At 36.3% G+C, this 22,787-nt stretch overlaps 3 protein-coding genes across 7 annotated transcripts; 2 read left to right on the top strand and 1 right to left on the bottom strand.

Moving 5' to 3' along the window:
- Positions 1-3,664: 3,664 nt before the first annotated feature.
- Positions 3,665-15,141, top strand: LOC126615788 (stomatal closure-related actin-binding protein 1). 3 transcript variants are annotated; one of them, XM_050283683.1, is made up of 13 exons: positions 3,669-3,967; positions 4,281-4,578; positions 4,891-5,019; positions 6,496-6,588; positions 7,447-7,587; positions 8,099-8,167; positions 9,962-10,045; positions 11,494-11,674; positions 13,144-13,260; positions 13,428-13,486; positions 14,045-14,179; positions 14,531-14,680; positions 14,771-15,141. In XM_050283683.1, exons 2-13 carry the CDS (start codon positions 4,297-4,299, stop codon positions 14,813-14,815), a joined length of 1,485 nt encoding a protein of 494 aa, XP_050139640.1. In that variant the 5' UTR covers positions 3,669-3,967; positions 4,281-4,296; the 3' UTR covers positions 14,816-15,141. The 3 variants fall into 3 exon arrangements, with proteins under 3 accessions (XP_050139642.1, XP_050139640.1, XP_050139639.1); XM_050283682.1 differs by having other exon boundaries at positions 3,670-3,844; XM_050283685.1 differs by lacking the exons at positions 14,531-14,680; positions 14,771-15,141 and having other exon boundaries at positions 3,665-3,844; positions 13,428-13,574; positions 14,045-14,125.
- Positions 15,142-17,949: 2,808 nt separating this feature from the next.
- LOC126616142 (molybdopterin synthase catalytic subunit) lies at positions 17,950-19,910 on the top strand. Of its 3 annotated transcripts, none has more exons than XM_050284141.1 (2): positions 17,950-18,149; positions 19,128-19,910. In XM_050284141.1, exon 2 carries the CDS (start codon positions 19,163-19,165, stop codon positions 19,757-19,759), a length of 597 nt encoding a protein of 198 aa, XP_050140098.1. In that variant the 5' UTR covers positions 17,950-18,149; positions 19,128-19,162; the 3' UTR covers positions 19,760-19,910. The 3 variants fall into 3 exon arrangements, with proteins under 3 accessions (XP_050140098.1, XP_050140099.1, XP_050140097.1); XM_050284142.1 differs by having other exon boundaries at positions 17,950-18,164; positions 19,088-19,910; XM_050284140.1 differs by having other exon boundaries at positions 17,951-18,164.
- A 32-nt stretch (positions 19,911-19,942) lies between these two features.
- Positions 19,943-22,339, bottom strand: LOC126616141 (G2/mitotic-specific cyclin S13-7-like). The gene is made up of 8 exons (XM_050284139.1): positions 21,938-22,339; positions 21,707-21,816; positions 21,434-21,595; positions 21,228-21,356; positions 20,876-21,124; positions 20,624-20,785; positions 20,333-20,514; positions 19,943-20,251 (listed from the first exon to the last, which is right to left on the bottom strand). The coding sequence occupies exons 1-8, from the start codon at positions 21,999-22,001 to the stop codon at positions 20,107-20,109; spliced, it is 1,203 nt and encodes a 400-aa protein (XP_050140096.1). The 5' UTR covers positions 22,002-22,339; the 3' UTR covers positions 19,943-20,106.
- Positions 22,340-22,787: the final 448 nt, after the last annotated feature.

Raw genomic sequence — 22,787 nt, 5'->3', positions numbered from 1 at the left:
TGAGGACGAATGTGATGATAACATAGGACCTGAAGAACGACGCAATTTCAAACAAGCATTACGTGCCTCCAAACAGTCAGCATGGGAAAGAGAACACGTTCATAAAATTCCTAATAGAGCACAAGGTTTCGAGACAAGTAGTGGTGCACAAATGAGACGAGGAGCAAGTGTTAGAGAATCACAACCAACACCACCAATAGCCCCAAGTTTATATAAGTCATCCAAAGCATGTCAAAAGAGTGTTTGGAGTTATTTCACTGGAGGTAATGTGAAGGAGGGAATGAGGCGTCTAATTAGCAAGTTCTTTATCTATGAAAATGTCCCTGCTGAGAAGGCATCATCACATCATTTCAAAAATATGGTATTGGGATGTCAACAAGCCGGTGTTGGAGTACAACCTCCCACTCCTTATGAGGTAAGAAACAAATATTTGGAAATGGAGTATAAAGACATTGGCGAGTATGTTAACAGTTGAGGTCAAAGTGGGAAATTAATGGTTGCACAATCATGTGCGACGGATAGACTGGCCCGACCAGATTGTCTATCATAAACTTCATGGTATACTCTATAGGAAAGACAATTTTTTTGAAGTCCGTTGATGCTTTAGACCATATAAATAACTACAAGTATATTTACAAATTATTGAGGGATGTAATCATGGAGGTGGGAGAGCATAATGTTGTCCAAGTCGTGACCGACAACGGTTTTGCATTTGTCAAAGCTGGAAAAAAAGTTAATGAAGCATCATAATGTGTTTTGGACATCATATGCAACACATTGTATTGATCTCATGTTTGAGGCAATGGGGAAGAGAGAGAATATTGCTAATGTCGTAAAAAGAGCTAGAATGATCACAAATTATATTTACAATCACGGTTGGTTGTTGGCAAAGATGCGTGAATTTTGCAAAGGAGAAATTATTCGTCCAGCTACCACTCGATTCGCCACCAACTATATTGCATTAGACAGTATACTTAAGAAGAAAGCAGGGTTGAAGCAACTATTCACTAGTGACAATTGGGCCAACCACAATTTCAGCCGCTTAAATGCAAGTCGTATGGTGGAAAGTATAGTGCTTGATCATGCTTTTTGGACTCAATCAGAACATGTGTGCCAACTGTTTGAACCTCTTTACAAAGTTTTACGAATTGTTGACACAGAAGTGTATCCTACTATGGGGGCAATATAAGAGTTGATGCGTGTAGTGAAGGAGGACTTGGAAAGAAAACATGGTGCAAGGTGGGTCATAAAGATAATTGATAACCGATGGTATAAAACATTATACCACGATTTGCATGCATCAGGTATAAATTATGTCATAATTTGCAATTCATTTCTTTAGTTGCATAAGTATTATTTTTCTTATTAGAGTATGTGTTTCTTTGAATAGCATATTATTTGAATCCTTGATACCAATACAGACCTGGTGTTGGAAATTATGGTACCCTTATACGTGCTATACATAATGTATACTCTAAATTAGACCATGCATCACCAGCAGTTGGCCAATTTGTAATGAGGTATACAATTACTTAAATTATAATAATTACATTGTTGGATTAAACTAACACGATTTATTGAATTCAGCTAACATGGTTTAAAGATATAAGAAGAACTTTTGGAGAACCAACATCAGTTGCTGCTCGAACAAAAATGTCTCCTAGTGAGTGTAAACCTAGTTCACTATCAGTTTATAATAGAATTTGTTGGAGTTATTAGACTTATCAACATTGTTTTTCATTATAGCTGAATGGTGGATCATGTATGGGATTGATGCACCAACTATGAGAAAGTTAACAATCAAAGTATTATCACAAACAGCTTCCTCATCTGCTTGTGAAAGAAATTGGAGTACATTTGCACTCGTACACACAAAGCAAAGAAATTGGTTGGCTCATAGTAGGTTGAAAAAATTAGTTTATTGCTACTACAACATGAAGCTTCAAATTCAAAATAAGGAAGTAGAAATAGATCATGTCGACCGTGGTGATCCACTAGATGTGTTTGATATTGTTGTTGAAGATGATGACACAGAGGGTAACCAACTTTATCAATGGATTAGACATCTTCATTAGATGATGATGAAGGCAACCTAACTCTAATAGTTGCTGAATAAGCACATAATGAAGGGATAAATGTAGAAAGAGTATTAGAGGAGGATGTGGGATCTAGCAGCGTTGATTCTTTCGGAGAACTTTTGCGCCCAAGACCAAGAAACACTGGAATTCCACCTTCTTCCAATCCTACCCAACCACAAGATCTTGCTGATACTAATGATAGCTCTAGTACAAGATTAAGAGACTAACTTACCACCGGAGGTGGGAATGATGAAAGATATAGTGGAGCTGAAGGTAGTGATGGATATGTAAACTATGTTGGACCACCTCCTGAATTTATGAGCCCCTTCACTGGTGAGGCAAACTTCACGCATGCAACACAGGATGAGGACCATGGCAGTAGGCGGGCAGGACCAAGAATTGGTGCCATAGGAAAGGACTATACTCATAGAGAAAGAGGCAAGGGGACTTTGTCAAGTCAAGAAGATGACTCGTTATCTATAACTTCGGACTCTGTTGGAGTGAGAAGTAGTAACTATGATTATACTCATAACCAACCATTTCCCTACCCTTCATATCCCATTCCTGTTGGGATGAAATCGAGCGACTTATGGAAAGAATCCAAGACTCAATCTTCAAATGATTTTGCTTATGGACAACGTCAACTAATCTCGAATCCATATGGATGGCATGTTAACAATTGCATGCAAAACTATTTTGGGGATTTATCATTTGATGACTACTCTTCACAATATACTTACTTTACACATAGAGATGATGAAGATAGTGAAAATTTTGAACCTTATAGGAACTCTATGTGGTACTAAGTCACTCATGTATCTTACCATGCAATGTATAAAGTGTAAAATATTGTACTAATTCATTATATATAAATGATTATGGTGTGTTTAAACTTCTTTAATTAATTACTACATATTTTCTACACTCACAATGTTTGCCAACTTGCTATATAATCAACTTAAATCAGTTAAATTCATCATGCAATGCATTTCCTTCAAATTTTTTATGATAAACTAATAGATAATTGACTAAATAAACATCCTGCAAAGTTTCAATAAAAATTTCCAAGTTTTTCTTACAATTTCCGTGGTTTTTATTCAATTTTTATCGATATCGATAATATCCCGATATTTCCATCGAAATTTTCGTGTTTTTAGACTACCGATATTTCTGATATCATCGATATTTTAGACCTTGGGTAGGAAGCACAATAAGTGGCATAGTGATAAGAGCGCAAACTGCGGCTCCCTAATAAACAAAAAATGTGGAAGATCCTGAGTTTGATGCTCTAAGTTGATAAGTCTGCTTGGCTATGATAACGACCAAGATGAAATTCCCGATAACATATTCAGGTCTGAAAAAAATAGATAACCATGATTTATGATCTGTTGTCATCTTTTATTAAAAATAGAAGTGCATTGGTAGGTGATGGATGTAAAAACAGATGAGAACACTATTGTATTTTGAAAAAAGACGGGAAGCCGGTTCAAAAAAGCCGTATATATTTCCCATTATTTTAGTGGGAAAAAATAAAATAAAAAGAAAGCAAACAGGGGACGGCCGTCTCTTTTCTTCGTTTGCTTTTCAAAAAAGCAACAAAAGTAGGCCCCATCCTTTCTATTCACTCTCTCTCTCTCTGTTTTTGTAGATTTTCAATTTGGATAACCAGAGCAGGAGCCAAACCTGCATCTGATTCTGAATTCTGATCCAAGAATCTCTCAAAGTGGCTCCTTCCCATTATTTATCCCATTAAAGCTTCATCCTCTGTAAGTCCAAGTTTCCCTCTTTATCTTCATTCTTTTTAACAAACCAAAACCCACAACCAGTAATTAAAGGGTTCGCTAGGGTTTCAGCTGGATTGTCTTTCTCCAGGCACGTTGCTCAATTGGGTAAATCAGGAATGTTTTGTTTTCTGTCTTTGCTCATCCCTTTATCTTGTTTTGGATGCTTCTGGTTTCAAATAAATAGATAGATATTTCTTATATATTTTACTTTTTGGTTCTGGGTTGTGATCAGCTAAGGGTTTTGTTTTTCTTCTACATTTTCTGAGCAACTGAATGCATTATTTAGAAACTGATTACTTGAATTAGGTGGTGTAGGTAGATGGGTTCTGATCCACACTTGGTTTTAGGTAGGCAAAGACATTGTTTTTACAATTTCAGTGTGTAAATGTTAATGTGTAGCTTTTGGTGGTTGACACAGTAATTGGTCTGGAGAAATGACGAGGGTAGGCCGAGATTTTGGGGACACAATGCAAAAGGATGCTGTTCCGGCGGTGTCTGCTGATGTGGTTTTTGCTTCAAGTCGGTTTCCTAATTACAGAATTGGAGCTAACAATCAGATTGTAGAGGGAAAGGATGACCGAAAGGTACTGTCGATGAAGGAAGTTGTAGCCCGTGAGACAGCACAATTGTTGGAACAGCAGAATCGCCTTTCCGTCCGAGACCTTGCCAGTAAATTTGAGAAAGGGTTGGCTGCTGCTGCTAAGTTGTCTGAAGAGGTTAAATGCTTTCAAAATTATTGGTTCTTTGGTAGAAAGTTATTATCGTTTCTGACTGAATTGTTAATAGTGTATTATTTTTTCGTTTATGATGGAAATCTGATTTTGAATGCTTAGTATGTTTATTTCACTGTAGACTGTAGTTAATCTCATTCTAATTTTTTTTTCAGTTAAAATAATTTGGAAAAATTAGTGTTAGGAAATGATTGTAGGCAGTGCTTCTTTTGTTCCTGTTTTGAAAAATTTAAGCATTAACATCCAAATAAAGTGGATGATTGTGAAATTCTAAACAAATTCAGTTATTGAATACAGGCTAGACTCAGGGAGGCAGCTTCTTTGGAAAAACATGTCCTTTTGAAGAAGCTTCGGGATGCACTAGAATCACTAAAAGGACGTGTGGCTGGTAGAAACAAGGATGATGTAGTGGATGCTATTTCAATGGTTAGTTCATTTTTCTTCCTTTTCTTTTTTTAATTACTCTGAATTGTTCCTTTCAGAAAACTTGTTCCACTTGTCACACTGTTCGTTGGGCAATTATTGCTGTTATAATGTAAAACTTATGAACCTGGGTACCAAATGTTGTATTGACTTTTTGGCTGGACTTCTTGGTTGCAAAAGTATAGGATAGTGTCTGTTTGTACAAAAACCATGTTAAAAATCTACGACATTGCAATTTCAAGGGTAAAAGAATCTCCTTAAATTAAAAACGTGTAAGCCATTTCAAGTTTTCCCCATCTTGACCTTCATGACATGCACTACCAAGTGACCTTGTTTCATCTTTTCCGACTTTGTCTTAAAGGAACACCAATCGATTTCATGTGAACTTAGCGAATCTCAAAATTTTGTTGGAAAAGCAAAGCAAAGGCCAACTTTTACCATGGATCTTTCAACTTTTCAAACATTTCATATCACAGTTGTGTTACATGTTATTTTTGGGATTTCTGAATGTTCCTGTTTGAATGAAATTATCCGGAACTACCTGATGCAAGTGATAGATTGAAACAGTGGGCATACCTGATGCAAGTAATATTTGGTTAAGCATTTAGACCCAACTATTGTCAGGTTTATTTTTTTTTTTTTTTTTTTTGAAGGGGGGGGGTGGAGGGGGGAGGGGGAGGGGGGAAGGGTTGGAAATAACTGGTGGGGGTTGGGCTTGGGTCTGGACAAGTTTAAAACCTCTATATTAACTCCTGCAGTATGTGTACAGGAACATGTTCCTTTTTTATTTTTGAATTCCTGATATAAAATGTAATAAGACGTCATTATAATTTTTATAATAACAAGAAAAAGAAGACAAATATGTAACTAAATGTGAAGGCTTATCCACATTATGAGTGAGGGGGAGAGGGTGTGGGGAAAAACTAAAAAGCGAGCGAAGATACGAGAGAAGATTTATGGGAGTTTACATCCCTAGAAAGAAGCATTTGATGCCATTATTCGTATACCCCACTAATATAATAAACTAATAGTCTAATATGCTTGGAACTAATGGATGCTATCAACGTTGTGTATTGCAGAAATTGGTATAATTTCCCTCCCACCTTTTAGTTTCGCCTCTCTATCCAAGATGCTGCCAATGCATTCAAATCCCTAGAATTTAACTTATTTATAATCAAATTACATTATTACCGGTCGAATCAAATGATTCCATATGGAACGATATTAATCTATTTTATTAAAGGGTTATCAATTTATTTTTTGGACTTTAATACCTTCGGGCTTGTTGTCTTATGGAATTCAACTTTTCCAACCATGTTTTCTCATGATAGACTTTTATTTTCCATTTCTGAGTATGTTTATTCCTCTCAATAATGATTCATTTGCCCCACTGTTTTGCTTTTCTTTCATATAGTTATTATTTCTGCTGTCTTTAAAAAAAGCAAATACCGACTAAGAAGTTATGATTGCTTCTCTCAGGTTGAGGCCTTAGCAGTTCAGTTGACTCAAAGAGAAGGGGAGTTAATACAAGAAAAAGCAGAGGTGAAGAAGCTAGCAAATTTTCTTAAGAAGGTAATGGTTGATATAAGTTAAATGATAAGTCACTCAAATCAGTTGTCCAGCTTGTGGATTTTATAGGACAATTCTTTTGGAAGTTAATATTTGTCCTTACATGTCTTAGTCATTAAAAAGATGTAGGAATTTGGTAAATATTGATCCAACTTGTGTGGTAAATTCTCCTGTGTTAATGTTTGAGACTTGGGAGTACATTGTACATATCTGATGCAGTCTGATACAAACAAAGGAAGAAGAGGTCTAGTTGCTGCTTTCTGTATTTTTCCAGATTTGGCAACTTTAGAAATTCAAAAAATGTGGGGTCCTGTGCCATGGTGATGCATCTTGTATCACATGGACCAAGGTGCATTGATGAGTCCATTTTTAAAGAAGGATGGGTCTTATATGTTTGCTATTTTCGAACTTTTTAAACTCTACAGTCAAATTGGTTTTCGGTATGAGTCATCAGGTTAAAGCTAGACCTCTATTAGCACATGATATCTAAAGAATTCATGAATTCCTACACATGAATTTACATTTTTATCAAATAGGTGACTAGAAGTTTCTAGGACTTCCAAAATCTCTTTTTGAGTCGCAAGTAATTTTGTGGTCCATATATTGAGGTTGTGGGGACTGCTTATCCGGTTTTCTACTCCAATTCTATAAATGGACCGGTGCATTGTTGCATACCTCCACCAACACTCATGTCTGTAAGGGAGGTCAAGAGTTCGATATGTTTCACTTTTATTGTTGCTATAAATTACTCATCAATCATTTAGCTATATACCACACAACAATTGGTCTTTAAACATTTCTCATTTGTTTGTCTAATTACTTAAATGATTTTCCATTTTGAGTCTCTTTATCCCTTTGCAGGCTTCAGAAGATGCTAAAAAGCTTGTTGATGAGGAGAGAGCTTTTGCTCGTGCTGAAATTGAAAATGCCAGAGCGGCAGTACAGAGGGTGGAAAAAGCCCTTCAGGAACAAGAACAAATGTCGCGAGCTTCAGGAAAGCAGGTTTGTGCTACGTGTGAAAGAGAGTGAAGATTGATGAGAAGAGAATAAGAGAAGTTTATGGGAGTTTTCATTCCTGGAAAGAAGCATTAAATGCCCTTATTCGTATACACCTCTAATTTAATAAAGTAACAAGCCTTGGAACTCATGGATTTGGTCAATGTTGTCTATTACAGAAATTGGCGTAATTTCCTTCTTACCTTTAGTTTTCCACCCTCCCCTCTAATCAAGTGGCTATGTGTGCTTTTTACTGAATTTTTTTTTTGGGGGGCGGGGGGGGTTGGTGGTGGTTTGGAGATATTTAGAACCTTGTTGGCATTAAATACATCAATGCTTCATTGATTGTTATCACTTTTCTTGACATAAGAATGACATTTATGGACATAATTGCATCTTTCATTTCATGTTCTATTTGCTATTTTATGTTGAAACATGTGAGTAGTTTTAGTGCATTATGTCTGGTGACTAGTATATAATTTATCTTGGACATGAGCAATTTTTGTATGCTATTTAGGACTTAGAAGAATTGATGAAAGAGGTTCAAGAGGCTAGACGAATCAAAATGCTGCATCAGCCAAGCAAGGTGACTTTTAGATCATTCGTATTGATTTTGTTTACAATTTTAAATGCAAGTATAGTGTTGGTTATTTTCATGAGGTTGTGTGGTTTACGTAATTATTCATTCTTCCTTTCTGCTTTATTGTAAAGAGTTTTTAAAAAGAATTCAAAACATTTGGTGCTCACAAGTTGCTTTCTTTGCATTTTCATTCAGAATGTCTTTCTCTTTGGTCTAAAGGTTCTTAGTTCTAAGTTCTGTTTATTTATTTTAAGTTGTAACTATATAATGATTAATTGTATCGGTACCATTTCTGGTCAATTATCTGTACATTAAAGGACATATAGGTTGATACTGTTCTTACTTGTTCCGGATGGTCAATTGTATTTATGGGATCCTTTTTATGTTCTGATTTTGACAGATTGAAAGTCGTACATACTTGGTATTTTTGCAATTTTTGAATGCAAATGTACATGATGCAGGGGAGTGTAAAAAAATGTTTTAAAGGTTAGGAAAAAGCTTCTGAGTTTTATAGATGCCATGAGGCTCAGTTATCCTGTTGATATTTACTAGGCTTGAGTAATTATTTTTCCTAAGGAAGGCCCAGTGGAAGCATGGCACTTAGTCTCTCAGTGGTGTTTTCTAATCTAAATAAGGAAGTTTACCTGCGGAAAGGTATAATTGTTATTCTGGAGGTGGAAATCTTTGCTGCTTCTTTTAAGTTTTGACAACCCACAATCCGTAAAACTATAAAAAAAATTTTAAAAAATTAAAAAAAAAAAAAAAAAAAAAAAGTAAAAAAATGATTTTTTTGATTGATGTAGATTTGAGGAGATAGAGGCATAGGGCCAAAGGGGTAGAGAAAGACCTAGGAAGACTTGGAAAGAGACTCCAAGAAAAGACTTGGACTACTTGGATCTAACGGAAGACATGGCACAAAACCGAGTGCAGTGGCGTTCTAGGATTCATACAGCCGACCCCACTTAGTGGGATAAGGCTTTGTTGTTGTTGTTGTAATTTAGATTTGAGGAAATTACCCAAAGTCCATTCCGTTTTTACTGCCCTGTCTTCTCCTATGCCTAGGATATTAGGGAGTTATTTGCACAGTGTTTGCTTCGGTTTAGATGGAAGTATTATTTCCTTGTATGGATTTTATGGCAGAGAGCATTGTTGGTCTTGTGTGTCAGGCATTCTCCTTCGGTTTTAAAGCTAAGCTGTTTAATGTGTTTCAGAGTTTGGTTCTCACTCTGGGGCCTGGGCTTTACTGTCCACATTATTTAAGGATAGTTCCCTTCATGAATTGTTTTACACTGGAAAGCTGTAGTACTCTATAGGTTGGGATTGGGATTGCACTCGGTTGATTTTATTCTGAAGTTTTTGAATAACTGAGTATTGACAACTTCCCGATAATTCCTTGTACGCATATTGGTTTAGGTTTTTTCATTGGGTTCTTGTGTTTCTTCTGTTTGCTTTAAGTGTTTCATGGACCATTTTTCCATGCTTCCTGTATTTCTTGTGTTTTCCCTTAGTAAGTTTTTCTTATATAATAAATAAATAATAAAAAAACTACTGAACATTTTTTATTTTTATTCATGGATTACATGAGAGCAAGTTTTTAGAGACTACTTTTCTTTTTAATAATGAAACCACTTCTGCATAATGTTTGGACTTAGTGACTCTCGCTTGTTTCTTTATTTTTTGTTTTTACGTTTAATTTACTATTTAATACTTCTTGTACATGATTACTGTACACCCTTTTCTGGCTCTGTTAATAATCTTTACGTGTAAGAATATCTTGAAGGATTGATCATCGACTTGTAGGTAATGGACATGGAACACGAGCTTCGAGCATTGAGGGCACAACTTACGGAGAAGTCTAAGAATTCTGTTCGGCTTCAAAAAGAGGTTCGTTTATTATTCTAAGTGCTTTGCGTTTTTTGATATATTTGACTTTTGTGATGTTCTTTGATGAGTTTCCATTGCATAACATATGTCAATATGCTGATTCTGAGTGGTTCAAACTTCCATGCAGTTTTTAGTAGTAGATGTTAACATTCAGTTTTAGGCTTGCCTAGTCTTTTGGGTTCTGGGCAATTTGGATTTGCGAGATGAGGATCAAATATGGGTTTTATCTTATGTTAGTCTCTGATTATTTTAGTTCTTAATGCAACTAAATCCCTTGAGGTTTTAGGCAGCAAGAAGCAATTACTTTTTTGGAACAAAATATGAAGAAACCCGAAGAATAATTTTTTAGATATAAGAACACAAGTTGTTCTTTTCTTTTTGAGGAAACTTGATGTGAATTTTTTTAGTATAGTCTGGTTCTCTAGCAAAGCAATTAAGGATTTCTCTGTCAGCGAGTACTAAATGCAAAACAAAAATAAGTAGATCGTGAACCTCCAAATAGGATAGAAAACTTTGCTTATTAGCAAATTTTCTTTTTTTATTTTGTCCGCTTCATGTTCCAATTGAACTTGATTATATAATTAAAAGAATTATATTCGTAATTTTCGTCTTCTTTTGATTATATAATCGAAAGCTTCCCATATATTAATTGCCGAATAAAGCTAGAAGGAAACGGATTTTCTTGGTTCGGCATATTTCTGGTCAACCAGGTTTACATCAACTCTTGCTCCTTTATTAGATCAGTGTGGATTTATGAATTTAGACATCTAAAGTCTAGTAGTATCAGTACTCCTTCGTCATGGCAGAATTTAGAAATTTGGGACTCTAGTTAAAGAGTTTTGGTCCCAGGAATGCTTTTCCAGATCATATTTGGATCAGGCTTTAAATGGGCCCTTTTTTGGTTTGATGGGTTTTAAGTGCTGGTAGATGGCATAAAACAACTCGATAAGTGAGCTGAGACCCATCCCCAAGCTTCTGGAGTTATTTTACTTATTCTAGTAGCCCATGGTTGCCTACAGCTACAGGTCTTAATACGTTTATTTTTTTCTTTCTAAGATCCTAATACATATTGTACAGAAAGCTAGCTGGCAACACTAAGCTTGCCTGTGCTCTTTGATTTCTTTTTGGAAATTGTGTCTACACTTAATGAAATGCTAAAGTTCTTGCATCGATTATTAGTTGCTTAATTCACCAAGAAAATAAAGTAAAGTTCTTGCATCGATTATTAGTTGCTTAATTCACCAAGAAAATAAAGTAATCTCCTTTAATCATAGAAAATTGGTAAATTGGAGAATGAGTACTTAGTAATCACACAGAATATGTTCATGTTCTGAATGTTTACATAGCATGAAGTATCATAGAGTTGGGGATCGGGGGATAGTATGATAGTTGACTGATTTTTTAGCTTGTACACTTTATTTCTGACGTCTTCATTATGTATGTTTCAGCTGGCAATGAGCAAGAGGGGCTTGGAGAAAATTTCCGAATTATTTGAATTAGATGGCCCTGAAGTTTTAGGGTCATATTTGCGGATTCAGCCTTGCTCTGGTGATGCTCCAGAACTCTGTAAATGTTTGATTCAATGGTATCGCGTATCATCTCAAGGTGGCAAGAAGGAGTCTATATCAGGTATATAGTCTTTTTTATGCTTACTATTGACTTTGTGAAGAAGGGCATGATAATAATTGGTTCAGTGTTATATAAATATGGTGGTGTCACAAAATGTTCATTTGTATTCTTTTCATTTTGTTTGGTGTAGCTCCAGAACTTTCTTTAGTGTGTGTGCGCGCACTCTTGCATGCTTGCTTCTGTGTTTATATAATAAGTACATGAAATTTAATAAACCAATGCCAGGTGCACGTAACCATGTTTATCATGCAGACATGCATATACTTGATTGTCTTTGATATGTTTAGCGTTGCTTTATGGTTCTGGACTAATTGATTTGATTTGTGTATACATCTTTATTCTTAGTAAAGAGGAGCTAGCCTTAGGCAATCAGGATGGCCTCTAGTTTCAGATTATCTGTCAGATTTCTAACTAATCAATTGCGTCAATCATGTACTCACTCAATAACTATACTCAAGCTTATGTAGCATGCACATCACTAGCTAAAAAGTTCACCCTAGTACTGAATTTGGCTAGGCTTTGCCCAGTTTAGTGTTGGGCACTCTGTTGAAACCTTGATTTATCAGCTAAACTTCAATGGTTAACATTGCTGGATGGCATATGAGCTGAGGCCTATTTGCAACATTATTGTTCCAGTGGAAGAAATATTCTCGGCTTGTCTCTCTAAGCTTGAAGGATCGAAGATTCCTTTTACACTCTTTACCATGCAATGCTGCACTAAACTGCCTATTGTTTCAGTGTCATTGAAAGCTCCGGCAAAAGAAAAAAAACGGAGAATGACACTTGTTAATATTTGTTCGTTTTGAAGGTCATGATTATTTTTCTTTTAGGTCTTTTAAATATTGGGACTGTGCTTGTTGTAGGACAGATGGCAGGGACCCTTTTAATTTTTCATGAAGAGTGGCTGAATGGGATTCACGACCCTCTTTTATTGTTTAAGAATAGATGGTTGAGTGAAGTTTAAAACTGATACCCTTAATATTTGTGTGTAATTATTTTATACTTCACCATTTCATTAGATCTATTAATACTGATTGTTAATATATCTGTGTATTTGTTAAATATATCTGTGTATGTTTGTATGTATGAATGTGTGTGTGTGTGAACCATGTATTCTACCATATAGGAACTACAGCAGAACGGGATTCCTGCTAAGAAGGAGCTCGTATGTATATGTGTATATATATGATCAGCTTCAGATGAGGGATCCCTCAAATAAGTTGAGGACATCTTTGTAGGGCCTACTTCAATGATTTGAACAGGCTTGTTTTTATATATTCAAGACATCCCTTTCCACGTGTATGGACTATGTGTGCATCAATTATATTGAGTAACTTGGAGCACGTGTGACCAAATTTGGCCTAAAATGTGGATGAATTTCTTGCTGTTAAGATCTTTTTACAACCAACCCATAACCAATTTGCTGTCAAGATCTTTATTCATTTCTCATTCAACTTTCCCTGCACCAGGAGCTATAAAATCAGTTTATGCCCCAGAGCCTTTTGATGTTGGGCGAGTCTTGCAAGTTGATATTATTTATGAAGGACAGAGGCTAACGCTGACAACTGCTGGTCCCATTGATCCTGGTCTGGTTTACATAACTGATTTTTGTCTTTCATCAAGTTGAGATTTTGAATTACTAAGACATTGTGATAGCCGTTTATTTCATTTGTTCAAATCTGTCAACATGTATATCCTTTTATGATCTAAACAAACTGAATGGGGAAGGGGCTGATTTCTTTGCTATCATCAGCTGCTGGTTTGGGAAGCTATGTGGAGGCACTTGTACGGAAACATGATATTGAGTTCAATGTATGTTATGTCATCCAAATCTTTTCTCAGAATTATTGGTTTGTGCACCGTATTATATCTTCAGCCAACGTTCGTGACAAGAGTTCAGGTTTTATGCTTATATTATGAACGATTTTACTTATTTAGTATTATTATGGTAGATCTTTTTTTCAGTGTTATAGGAAAGTATCAGTTTCTTAAAAACTTTCCTATCAATCATGTTTGGACTGACCCTTTGTTAAGGTCATGTGAATTGCCCAGTCCATGTTGAGCTTTTCATCTAGATCAAATGCTCAAAGTTCCATATATGCCTTTTGGAGATTAAAATGAAAAAAGAATAAACATTTGGATGAAAGTTCGGTGTCACTATGATTTCCATCAACTTTTCAGTTTTCCTCTCTTTCTTGGTGTCTTAAATGGCATTTCTATTATCTAGCATATTTGCTGAACTGTGCAGTCACTGTTTTCATTTGTTCTTATTGGTAGCTGAAAAAAATAAAAGATTTAGTGTTATTTTCATCACCTACAATCATCCATTGCCCCCTTAGACGTTTCTTTTTCTTTTTGGTTGCTTTGCAGGTAGTTATTACCCAGATGAATGGGGTCAATCATCCTTCGGAATCTATTCATGTATTTCATGTTGGAAAAATGAGGATTAAACTTTGCAAGGGAAAAACTACAATTGCTAAAGAATACTTTTCTCCCTCAATGCAGGTATTAGAGATTTTTTCTTTGTTTTCCACTTAACCCTTTTAAGTAACCATACAGTTATTTGTTGTAACATTTACCATTCAATCTTAATCTCCCCGAGTCTTCTGTTGCATCTCATCATTAATGCATCACATATGCGGTTTAGGTGCTCTAATAAGCAAAGCCATGAGTGCAAAAATCGAAATGTACTTGTTCTACTAGCAATTTGTTTGTTGTCATTGCAACTGAAACCAGAATAGAAACTGCACTCCAATAGACAATGGGTTTTGTATTAAAACGTTAGTTGTGTTCCTTTATTTTTGTCTCGGTGATTTTAAAACATGACTGCGAATGCTGTTTGCTCATATGCTTTAGCTATGCGGAGTTAGAGGAGGTGGGAATGCTGCTGCTCAGGCACTGTTTTGGCAAGCGAAGCAAGGGCTTTCTTACGTGTTGGCATTTGAATCAGAACGAGAGAGGAATGCGGCCATCATGCTTGCCAGGAGATTTGCTTTTGATTGTAATGTATGTAGAGTTTTCTCCCTGCTGTTTCTTGGTCCCTTGTTATATATGATTGACGAAGAGATTATAAATATTAAATGCGTAATATGGCAGATCATGCTAGCCGGGCCGGATGACAGAACTCCCCTGGGAACCTGATGGGATGTCGACCGGTATCTTAGTCCCTAAATGTAATTACTGAGCTTCCTCTTGTATTATAAGTTTGTAATAGTAAAATGCGGCCTTGTTTAGCTGTGCGTGTAGGCGCTGACATGTTCATTTTTTCGTTTCGTTTTACGACATGAAGGCATTTTTTTTTAATTTTGCCTTATTGTTTGAGTGTAAACAATGCTCTTCCGGGCTTGGGATTGGGGGTTGATTTGAGTGCAACACCTTTCGTATGCCGAGTGATTGATGTAACATTTTGTTGATTGATTTTGGTAACCTGAGATTGGAAGCCCTTCATTAATGGATCTGTTTTGTCATATGATTTTGCTACTACAAAGTAGACTAAGAGGGGTGGGTTTGAAACTCAGACACGGCGTGGTCCAATATGTGGTCCAATATCCTAGTTGGTATGATGTCAGGTTTCTTCATATGCATCATAGGTTCAAAATTTCTCCCTCTTGTAAATTAATGTAATAGTTGCAAACATTTCTCCCTCTTATGTCTTCACTTTTCATATATTACCCTTGTCAACTTCTTGTACATTTTTCTTGCACTTGCGTCGCATTAGTCTCTTTAAACATCAAATCAACCCCTAAGTTGATGAGTTTTGTTTTGTCTGAGTAGTGCAGATGTGACTTATATGATAACCTATATAAGCGTCACATGCTCATCATGTCATCGTTTGATGAAGGATCAAACAATTAGTCTCACCAAATTAGACTTGGCAAAAGGGTTGTGTTTACCATGCTTGTATCAACCCTTATCTGTATGGATCATATCGTGTCTACTCATTAAGCTAGACGGTAGAAATATTCAAATCCAAACCCGACCCGCAAAAACAATAGGTAAGCTGATCAGGCATGTTCACCAATAAGAATGGTATATTACTTCAACGAATAATCAAGTAAAAATTTCGTACTAAATTATTAAACATTAGCATCTGATGATTCAACAATAGTACAATACAACTCTCTGGGAGCCTCAGATCATTTCTAATGGAGATAGTCAAAGGTTCAAAAGCTAAAAATTGACCTAATTTGTCTAGAAACTCATTTCCAACTAATGGGAGTTATAATTCTATGGAGCCCACCAACGCATTATTTGGCTCAAAAGGGCATCAAGCTGACCAAATGTAGCCCCCTCTTAACTATTTTTTAGAGCCCACCTCTTTAGTTACAATAATTTATTCAAATTCAACAGTTAGATTTGAAATCATCTAATGTTAGTTTAAATAAATTAACCAATGAATTTAAAGTATAAATGTAAAACTGATAAATAATTGAGGGGGTTATGTTTAGCCAATTGTGTTGGAAATAGTACATGAATATGAGTATAATTTGACACGTTCATTTAGGTTTTTTTTTATTTTTTGCTGGGCTATAATTTTGAATGGAATTATGTTGAGCTCTTTCAGTTGGAGATGGACTGAGATAACATAAAGCTGGCCATGACTTTCTTTTTGTAGGTAAAGTTACCGAAATAACCTTTTTGCTAATAGGTTGAAATGGGTTTGAAGTTTCTTTTTTTTTTTTTCATTTTGCACCACAAAATAATAAAAATGTGTTAATTTATGCATTTAGTGTAGACCTAACAATTTCATACATGTACCGCCAAGGGCGGAGCTAGGACTTTTTTTTCTTGTGTGGGCTAGCTGAAATTAGTACCACAAAATTATATATTCATTTTTTTTTTGCCTATATAAAATTATATAATAATCAACATGAAACAACAACGATGAAATATAAACTTTTCTCAAAATCGTAATCTAATCGACAAATTCAAGGACCAAATAAATAATTAACCTACTAATTAAATGAAGAATAGTAAATAAAGATATTAATAACATACCAAATATGACATTCATTGGAAAATCTCAACAAAAAGTAAGGAAGTTGCGGAGCTAAGGGTTTAGTGATTGATTAAAAAAAATCTTTTCTTTTTCTTGAGTAAGAAGCACAATGGCTAGATTGCATAGGGTAAAAAGTCTTTATTTTTTGTCATACGATAGATTTGTTAGATTAGATGTTAGATTAGAGAACCGAAGAGATTCAAACCCATGCCATGGTACAAAAGCAACACTCCTCCCTACCACTGTAAAGGATGGGGAATAGAGAGAACTCATTTTATTTTTAGCATAAAAGTATTATTTATTGCCGATCATGCACTAAGTATACGTTAAATATTAACATGTATTAAAATGAGTGGGCTATATAGACTACATGCATTAGAGTATCTCCAATGAGAGGGACTTTATATGGGACTACACAAGTAGTGGATATAGCCCAATTTAGAGCTCCGATGAATCTTTAGGGTTCTAAAAAAGAATCTCTCCCAATAGGAGCCTATATATCTTTCGGTCTCTATATGAGGCTATATATTTTATTTACGTAATAATTTAATTACATGGTAAATTTATTTTTGTCTTAACTTTTCTTAACTTGATTTTTGGAGTGTTATCTTAAATTTTAATTTATGAGCATTTTAACCTTAAAAAATTCAATTCCTGACAAAGTTAGATTTCATCACTTATGTACTGTTGTAGGCTCTCTTATCTCAATTTCATATGTTGGTTTGTTTCTGTGAAATCAGACAAGATAAGATTTCATTTCATAACAACCATTGGATTTGATTATCTTATCTCAATCTCATCATTTGGTTTATTTCTCTGATTAACACATTCTCTAAAATCAATCAAGATTTTCATTTCAGAACAATCATTGGATTAGATTATCTTATCACAATTTAGTTATGTTATTTGTCTATATTTTCGATATAGGTCTCTAAACTACCAATGTTAAATTTCATCACTCTTTTATGAATTTTTCATTCTAGAAAATTAAACTCAACTCAAGGCACTACATTTTCTTCTAATCAATCACACAAAAAATAGTCGTTGTTTGTATATGTTTTCTTAATCAAACAAATGTTGAAAATAAACCCTTAAAATCGTAAATGGTTGAAAAATAAATCCTTAAAATCATGTTTGGGAATTAAAAATGGGGGTCAACGGGTTGATTCAGTGATCCTCACATGCCTATTTTGAAAATCGCCCTAAACCTAATAGTGGAAAATAATGGCCGGAGCCGTCTATTTTCTCAACAAAACAAAAAGTCATTTAATTATTGAGTAATGTTATAATTTTAATGTTTAAGCGAAGAACACGATTCGCGTTTGGATAATAGAAAACCAAAAATGACATGGTTACTACTGGCGTCGCCTTAAAGTCGTAAACAGACTGTTTACCGTCGTCAACCTCTCTCTCTCTCTCTCTCTCTCATCTCTTAGCTACTGAACTGCTCCAATACCATCCAGTTTTTCACTTACTGTGAGTATTCAGCAGGTACTGTTTAATTCGTAATTGGATCGGATTAGGTCGTGATGAACATTGAATCATTGATTTTCTGCTTTAATTGTGCGGCCCCATGAAGAGTTTGATTAGCTTGATTTTTATTTTACTTTATTTTTAATGTGAATTGAGTCTCTTGTTCTGCCATGCCATTAGCCTTTTACAGTCTGACTCTACCTTGCTGCAATTCCTAATTTTTGGATATAAGAAAACTCGTCAAATGTTGTGAAATTTTGTAATGGTTTCTTAGAAAGCTCAGGAACGACTGCACCTCTCTCTGAGGGTGAACTGAGCTTGTAGTGTTTTCGTGGTTAATTGAGTAGTGCACATTTGATTGATTTGGCATTTTAGTACCTGGTACATCTACTGGGGAACGTCAACCCTTGAAATGGATTTGATTAATTCTGGGGCGGACTGGACTGGATGTTATCAACTGTAACAGAGGGATAACCGTTCCAGTATTTTTAACACTACGCTATGTTTCCTTCTGTTTCATGTCGTTGGATTGATATTTAACCGATTTTCTGGTGAAACTTTACGGAAAACATATCATGCTGGTCTGTGACAAAAGATTGATTGGTGGGTTGTTCTGTATTATTTGCCTTCTTAACTATGAGCTCATTAGGGTTTCAAATTTACGTCACAAGTGTTTTCCCCTTTTGATTTGGTATCTCATACATGGATGACTTGATAGGGGAGAAAAATCACTGGGAACTTGAGTTTTTTAATTGTTCCGTTCATGGTTGATTCCTACTTAAGCTAAAACCTCCCCTTTCTGATAATTTACCAGAGCCATCAGGTACTGGAATTCTCTCATTGTTTATCTTTATGACAGATAGATTTATCACTTTGGTCTGTCTTTCGTTTATGATCGATAGCTTTATCATTTAGGTCTGTCTTTTGTTTATGATCAATAGATTTAAGAAATTATGAGATAAAAGTTGCATCGTTCTTCAGAGCTCGGGGATTCTGCATTTCTGCTCGAGTCCCAGATGGAGATGGAGATGGCTGATGAGGAGAAAAATCTAGTGGAAATCTTAGAGGAGGAGATCCAAATTGACATGGCCAAATATATCAACTATGTGAGTGCCCCACAGGCGGGTGCCATTGCAACATTTTCGGGCACCACGCGCGACACTTTTGCGGGCAAAACAGTCTTGGAGCTCAGATATGAAGCATATGTTCCCATGGCAATACGGTGCCTAAAATCCATTTGTTCATCTGCTAGATCATCCTGGAATCTCCTCTCCATTGCAGTTGCCCACCGCCTGGGCCCCGTTCCAGTTGGTCAAACAAGTGTTTTCATTGCAGTGTCATCAATTCATCGAGTTGATGCATTGGATGCTTGTAAATTTGTGATTGATGAGATAAAGGCATCAGTTCCAATATGGAAAAAGGAGGTTTATGCTAATGGAGAGGTTTGGAAGGAGAATTCAGAGTTCCTAGAGCGGAGGTTGGATCTCGGGAAAAAAGATGACATGTGTTATGAGAAGCAAGTCGAAGCTGATTCCGGAAGGCATAGCAGGAAGAGCTGTTGTGGGGCTAAGGTCAAGGTCACTGTCACTGAGGAAGGAGACGGAAAGTCCTAGAGCTGTTTGCAAGGCTTTTTCTATGTAATGCATTTTTACTCTTCAAATACTTGTATTTCTGGGTTTTGATTAGTTCTTCAGACTTCTCAATGTTATCAAGCAACGCTGGATTACAGACATAAATAAATGCGGTGACCAAAAAGTTTTTTTTTTTCCTAACCCTAACAGGGTATGCATCACAACTTTTACTCGAAGAAGAATCATTCATGAGCATAGAAATACATTAACAGTATTTTTGAGTCGAAAATATTACAATAGATTGCTGCAAGCAAGGATCATAACAACAAAATGATCTCAAAACATTGGTTATCCTACAGCAAGTGTTCAGAATACGATAATATTAATATTCAGAGTGGTTCGGCAGAAAGGCCACTGGCTGGTGAAAGAAGAGCAACCGCGCTACGCTTCGGGCTACAGAACTTCTTATGGACTGCCTTGAGCTTACTCTCTGCAGCTGCCGAATGAAGGGTTACCAGAACCTTTGCGCAATCCCTGTTCCAGAATTGAGAAAAGATCAATCCATGGTCATGGACTAAAAGATTATGAGAAAACCGAGAAAGATTTACTAAGTACTTGAGCTCGTCTTCTGAATATCCAGTGTAATGCTTGAGAGTTTCAGTCCATAAAGGGCTCTCGTCAAGGGTGCATCGAGCAGCATAAACAGCAGACGCAGCGATCATTGAAGGGCAGTACAGAATCATACTGGTATAGTCCATCAAGCTCAATTCAGCAAGAAAAAACACCATATTCTCCATCTACATTACATTAGCACAAACAACAATCAACTTATTAAAATCCCAATCCAAGGTTACTACGACGAACTAGGATGAAAAATCACATCATAAAAGTTTTTAAAAGTCTTACATCGTTATCAGATGGTCCAGATGCTTTGATGTAGCGAACAAGGAAGACGTAAGGTGTGGGAACTGTTAGACACCATCCCAGCTTTCCCAAGATTGCTTTTTCCATGACCAACACCTTTTCTTTACCATAAGCATTGTCTGAAATGCAAACAAAGTCATTAACCTGCACATTTTCACATTACCACAGACAAGATTAGGCAACGATACATAACATAACGTCGGAAAAAATACATAACAAAAACAATCACACTACCTCAGGCGCCCAAATTTCTTCGTACTTGCTTGCTAGAAGCATTGAGCTGATACCAACTAACTGAAGCTCCCTCCTCGGCACAAGTTTTACTGAAAGAAATCGATCTACAATGTTTACGGTAAGATAGAGGGTTTCTGGCGTGAGTTCAAATTTGTGATGAACTTCTATCAACCAGTCTACAAGGATTGATCTCATCTTGGCATTTATTTCAGGCTGTAAATCCATGTACTCATGAACGCGGTTCTCATCCTGCATCAGAACGAACCATCCAATGAGAGAGAGGGGGGGAGAGAGAAGGATGAGTGAGCTCTGATTGATTGAAAAAAGGAAAACAGAAAGTTCAAGTAAATACTTGTGAGAGCTTGTAAAACTGGTAGATATCATCCAAGTATTCTACTACTGCCAACTCGTTATCAGCATCAGCTGTATCGATGTCTAGTTTTAGATCCTGTAGCTTACTAGTCAGTCCAGAAGCAGCAGCCTGTGGGAAGAGAAACTGAGTGATCGTATACAGAGAGAGCAAAAGTAACGAAAAAGGTTGTAAAAAGTGAAAATTACTTTGCTTCGGGCACTGAGAGTTGATGTGAAGGCCCTGACACTCTTCCTTGAGGCCACCCCGTGCCTGTTGACACCACTAATCTTGTCATTTTCAACCACTGCCACAACCTTGGTTGCATTATCGAATTTGGATTTCCCATTAACTGGTTGTGTGATGGGTTTCTGAAGATTAAACAACGGAACTCAGCATTTAATCAATTGGAATTACAAACTCTAAAACACAGTTAAGATTGACAAAAGAAATAGAACTAAAAAGATGGGTAAGGTTATAACCTTGGTCTTATCCGGTGCTGCTGCGGGGGCTTGACCATGGAGGTTACCAATATCTCTAAGAACCTGCCTATTTTTCCCCTCTGCTGCCACCTTCTTCTGCTTACCTCCCTCTGAGACATTTAAACATGTGAGCAAAACACAAAGGAACAAGGCCAGGGAACGAAAGAAATCGAAACCGTGATTGACAGAAGAGAAGAAGAGAAGAGATTAAGGAAGGTCGTGGTACGGCACCTTTGTGGGGTTGTTGTTGTTGCTGTTCTTGTTGAGGCACAACAGCGACGGCTTTCGAAGCCATTTCAAGATCTTGAATTTCTTGACCGTTACCACCAAAAACTCCACCCAGACTCGAAAACAAGGACGACAGAAACACTTGGAGACGACTGCTGCGCGTCTCTCCGTCTTCTTCGCCGTTAATGGTCGCCACCTTCTCCTCCACTTCTCGACTATCTGTTTCTTTTCTCTTTCGTCTTTCGTCTTTCGTCTTTCTCCAAGTTTTGTCAGATTGTGGTTGTCATGGTTTCCTTTTGAAGCTGCTGAAGCCTGAACCGACGCTTCTCCCCAACGGTCTTATTCTCATCGACTTAAGGCCCTTGGATTTCTGCCCCCGTCTAACGGCTACGATCCCCTTAGCCCTTGCTGCTTTCTCACTTTTCTCTCCTTTTGAGTTTAGAATTTTCTAACCGTTGGTAGGATTAAGATGGTAACGGTAACCCCACTCCCCAGCGTGCGTGAGTTTTTTTTTTTTTTTTTTTTTTTTAAGTACAAATTCCAATGAGTAGAAAAGGCCCATGTCGTCAGAAAGCCCAAATCCAGCCCAAAGGAAAAAAAAAAAAAACAACTGAATTTTCTCAGGACATCGATAAAGTTGGCTAGTGCTGTTAACACAATATTTTTCACATTTTATTCTTGTTAATTTTTATCTATTGATATTCTTCAATTCATTTGATTCGACGTCGAAAATTGAGAAGGTGTGCTAAAAGTAATAACTGGTGTGTGAATTACCCATAAACTATTGAGTTAAATTTGGTGAAAAAAAATAGAAAACGAATGAAAAGCTCCAAAATTGGGCTATATTAATCTT

This window comes from Malus sylvestris, chromosome 3, assembly GCF_916048215.2.
Source record: "Malus sylvestris chromosome 3, drMalSylv7.2, whole genome shotgun sequence".
In the NCBI taxonomy this organism is placed as follows: Eukaryota; Viridiplantae; Streptophyta; class Magnoliopsida; order Rosales; family Rosaceae; genus Malus; species Malus sylvestris.
This window is presented reverse-complemented; position numbering and strand designations above follow the sequence as displayed.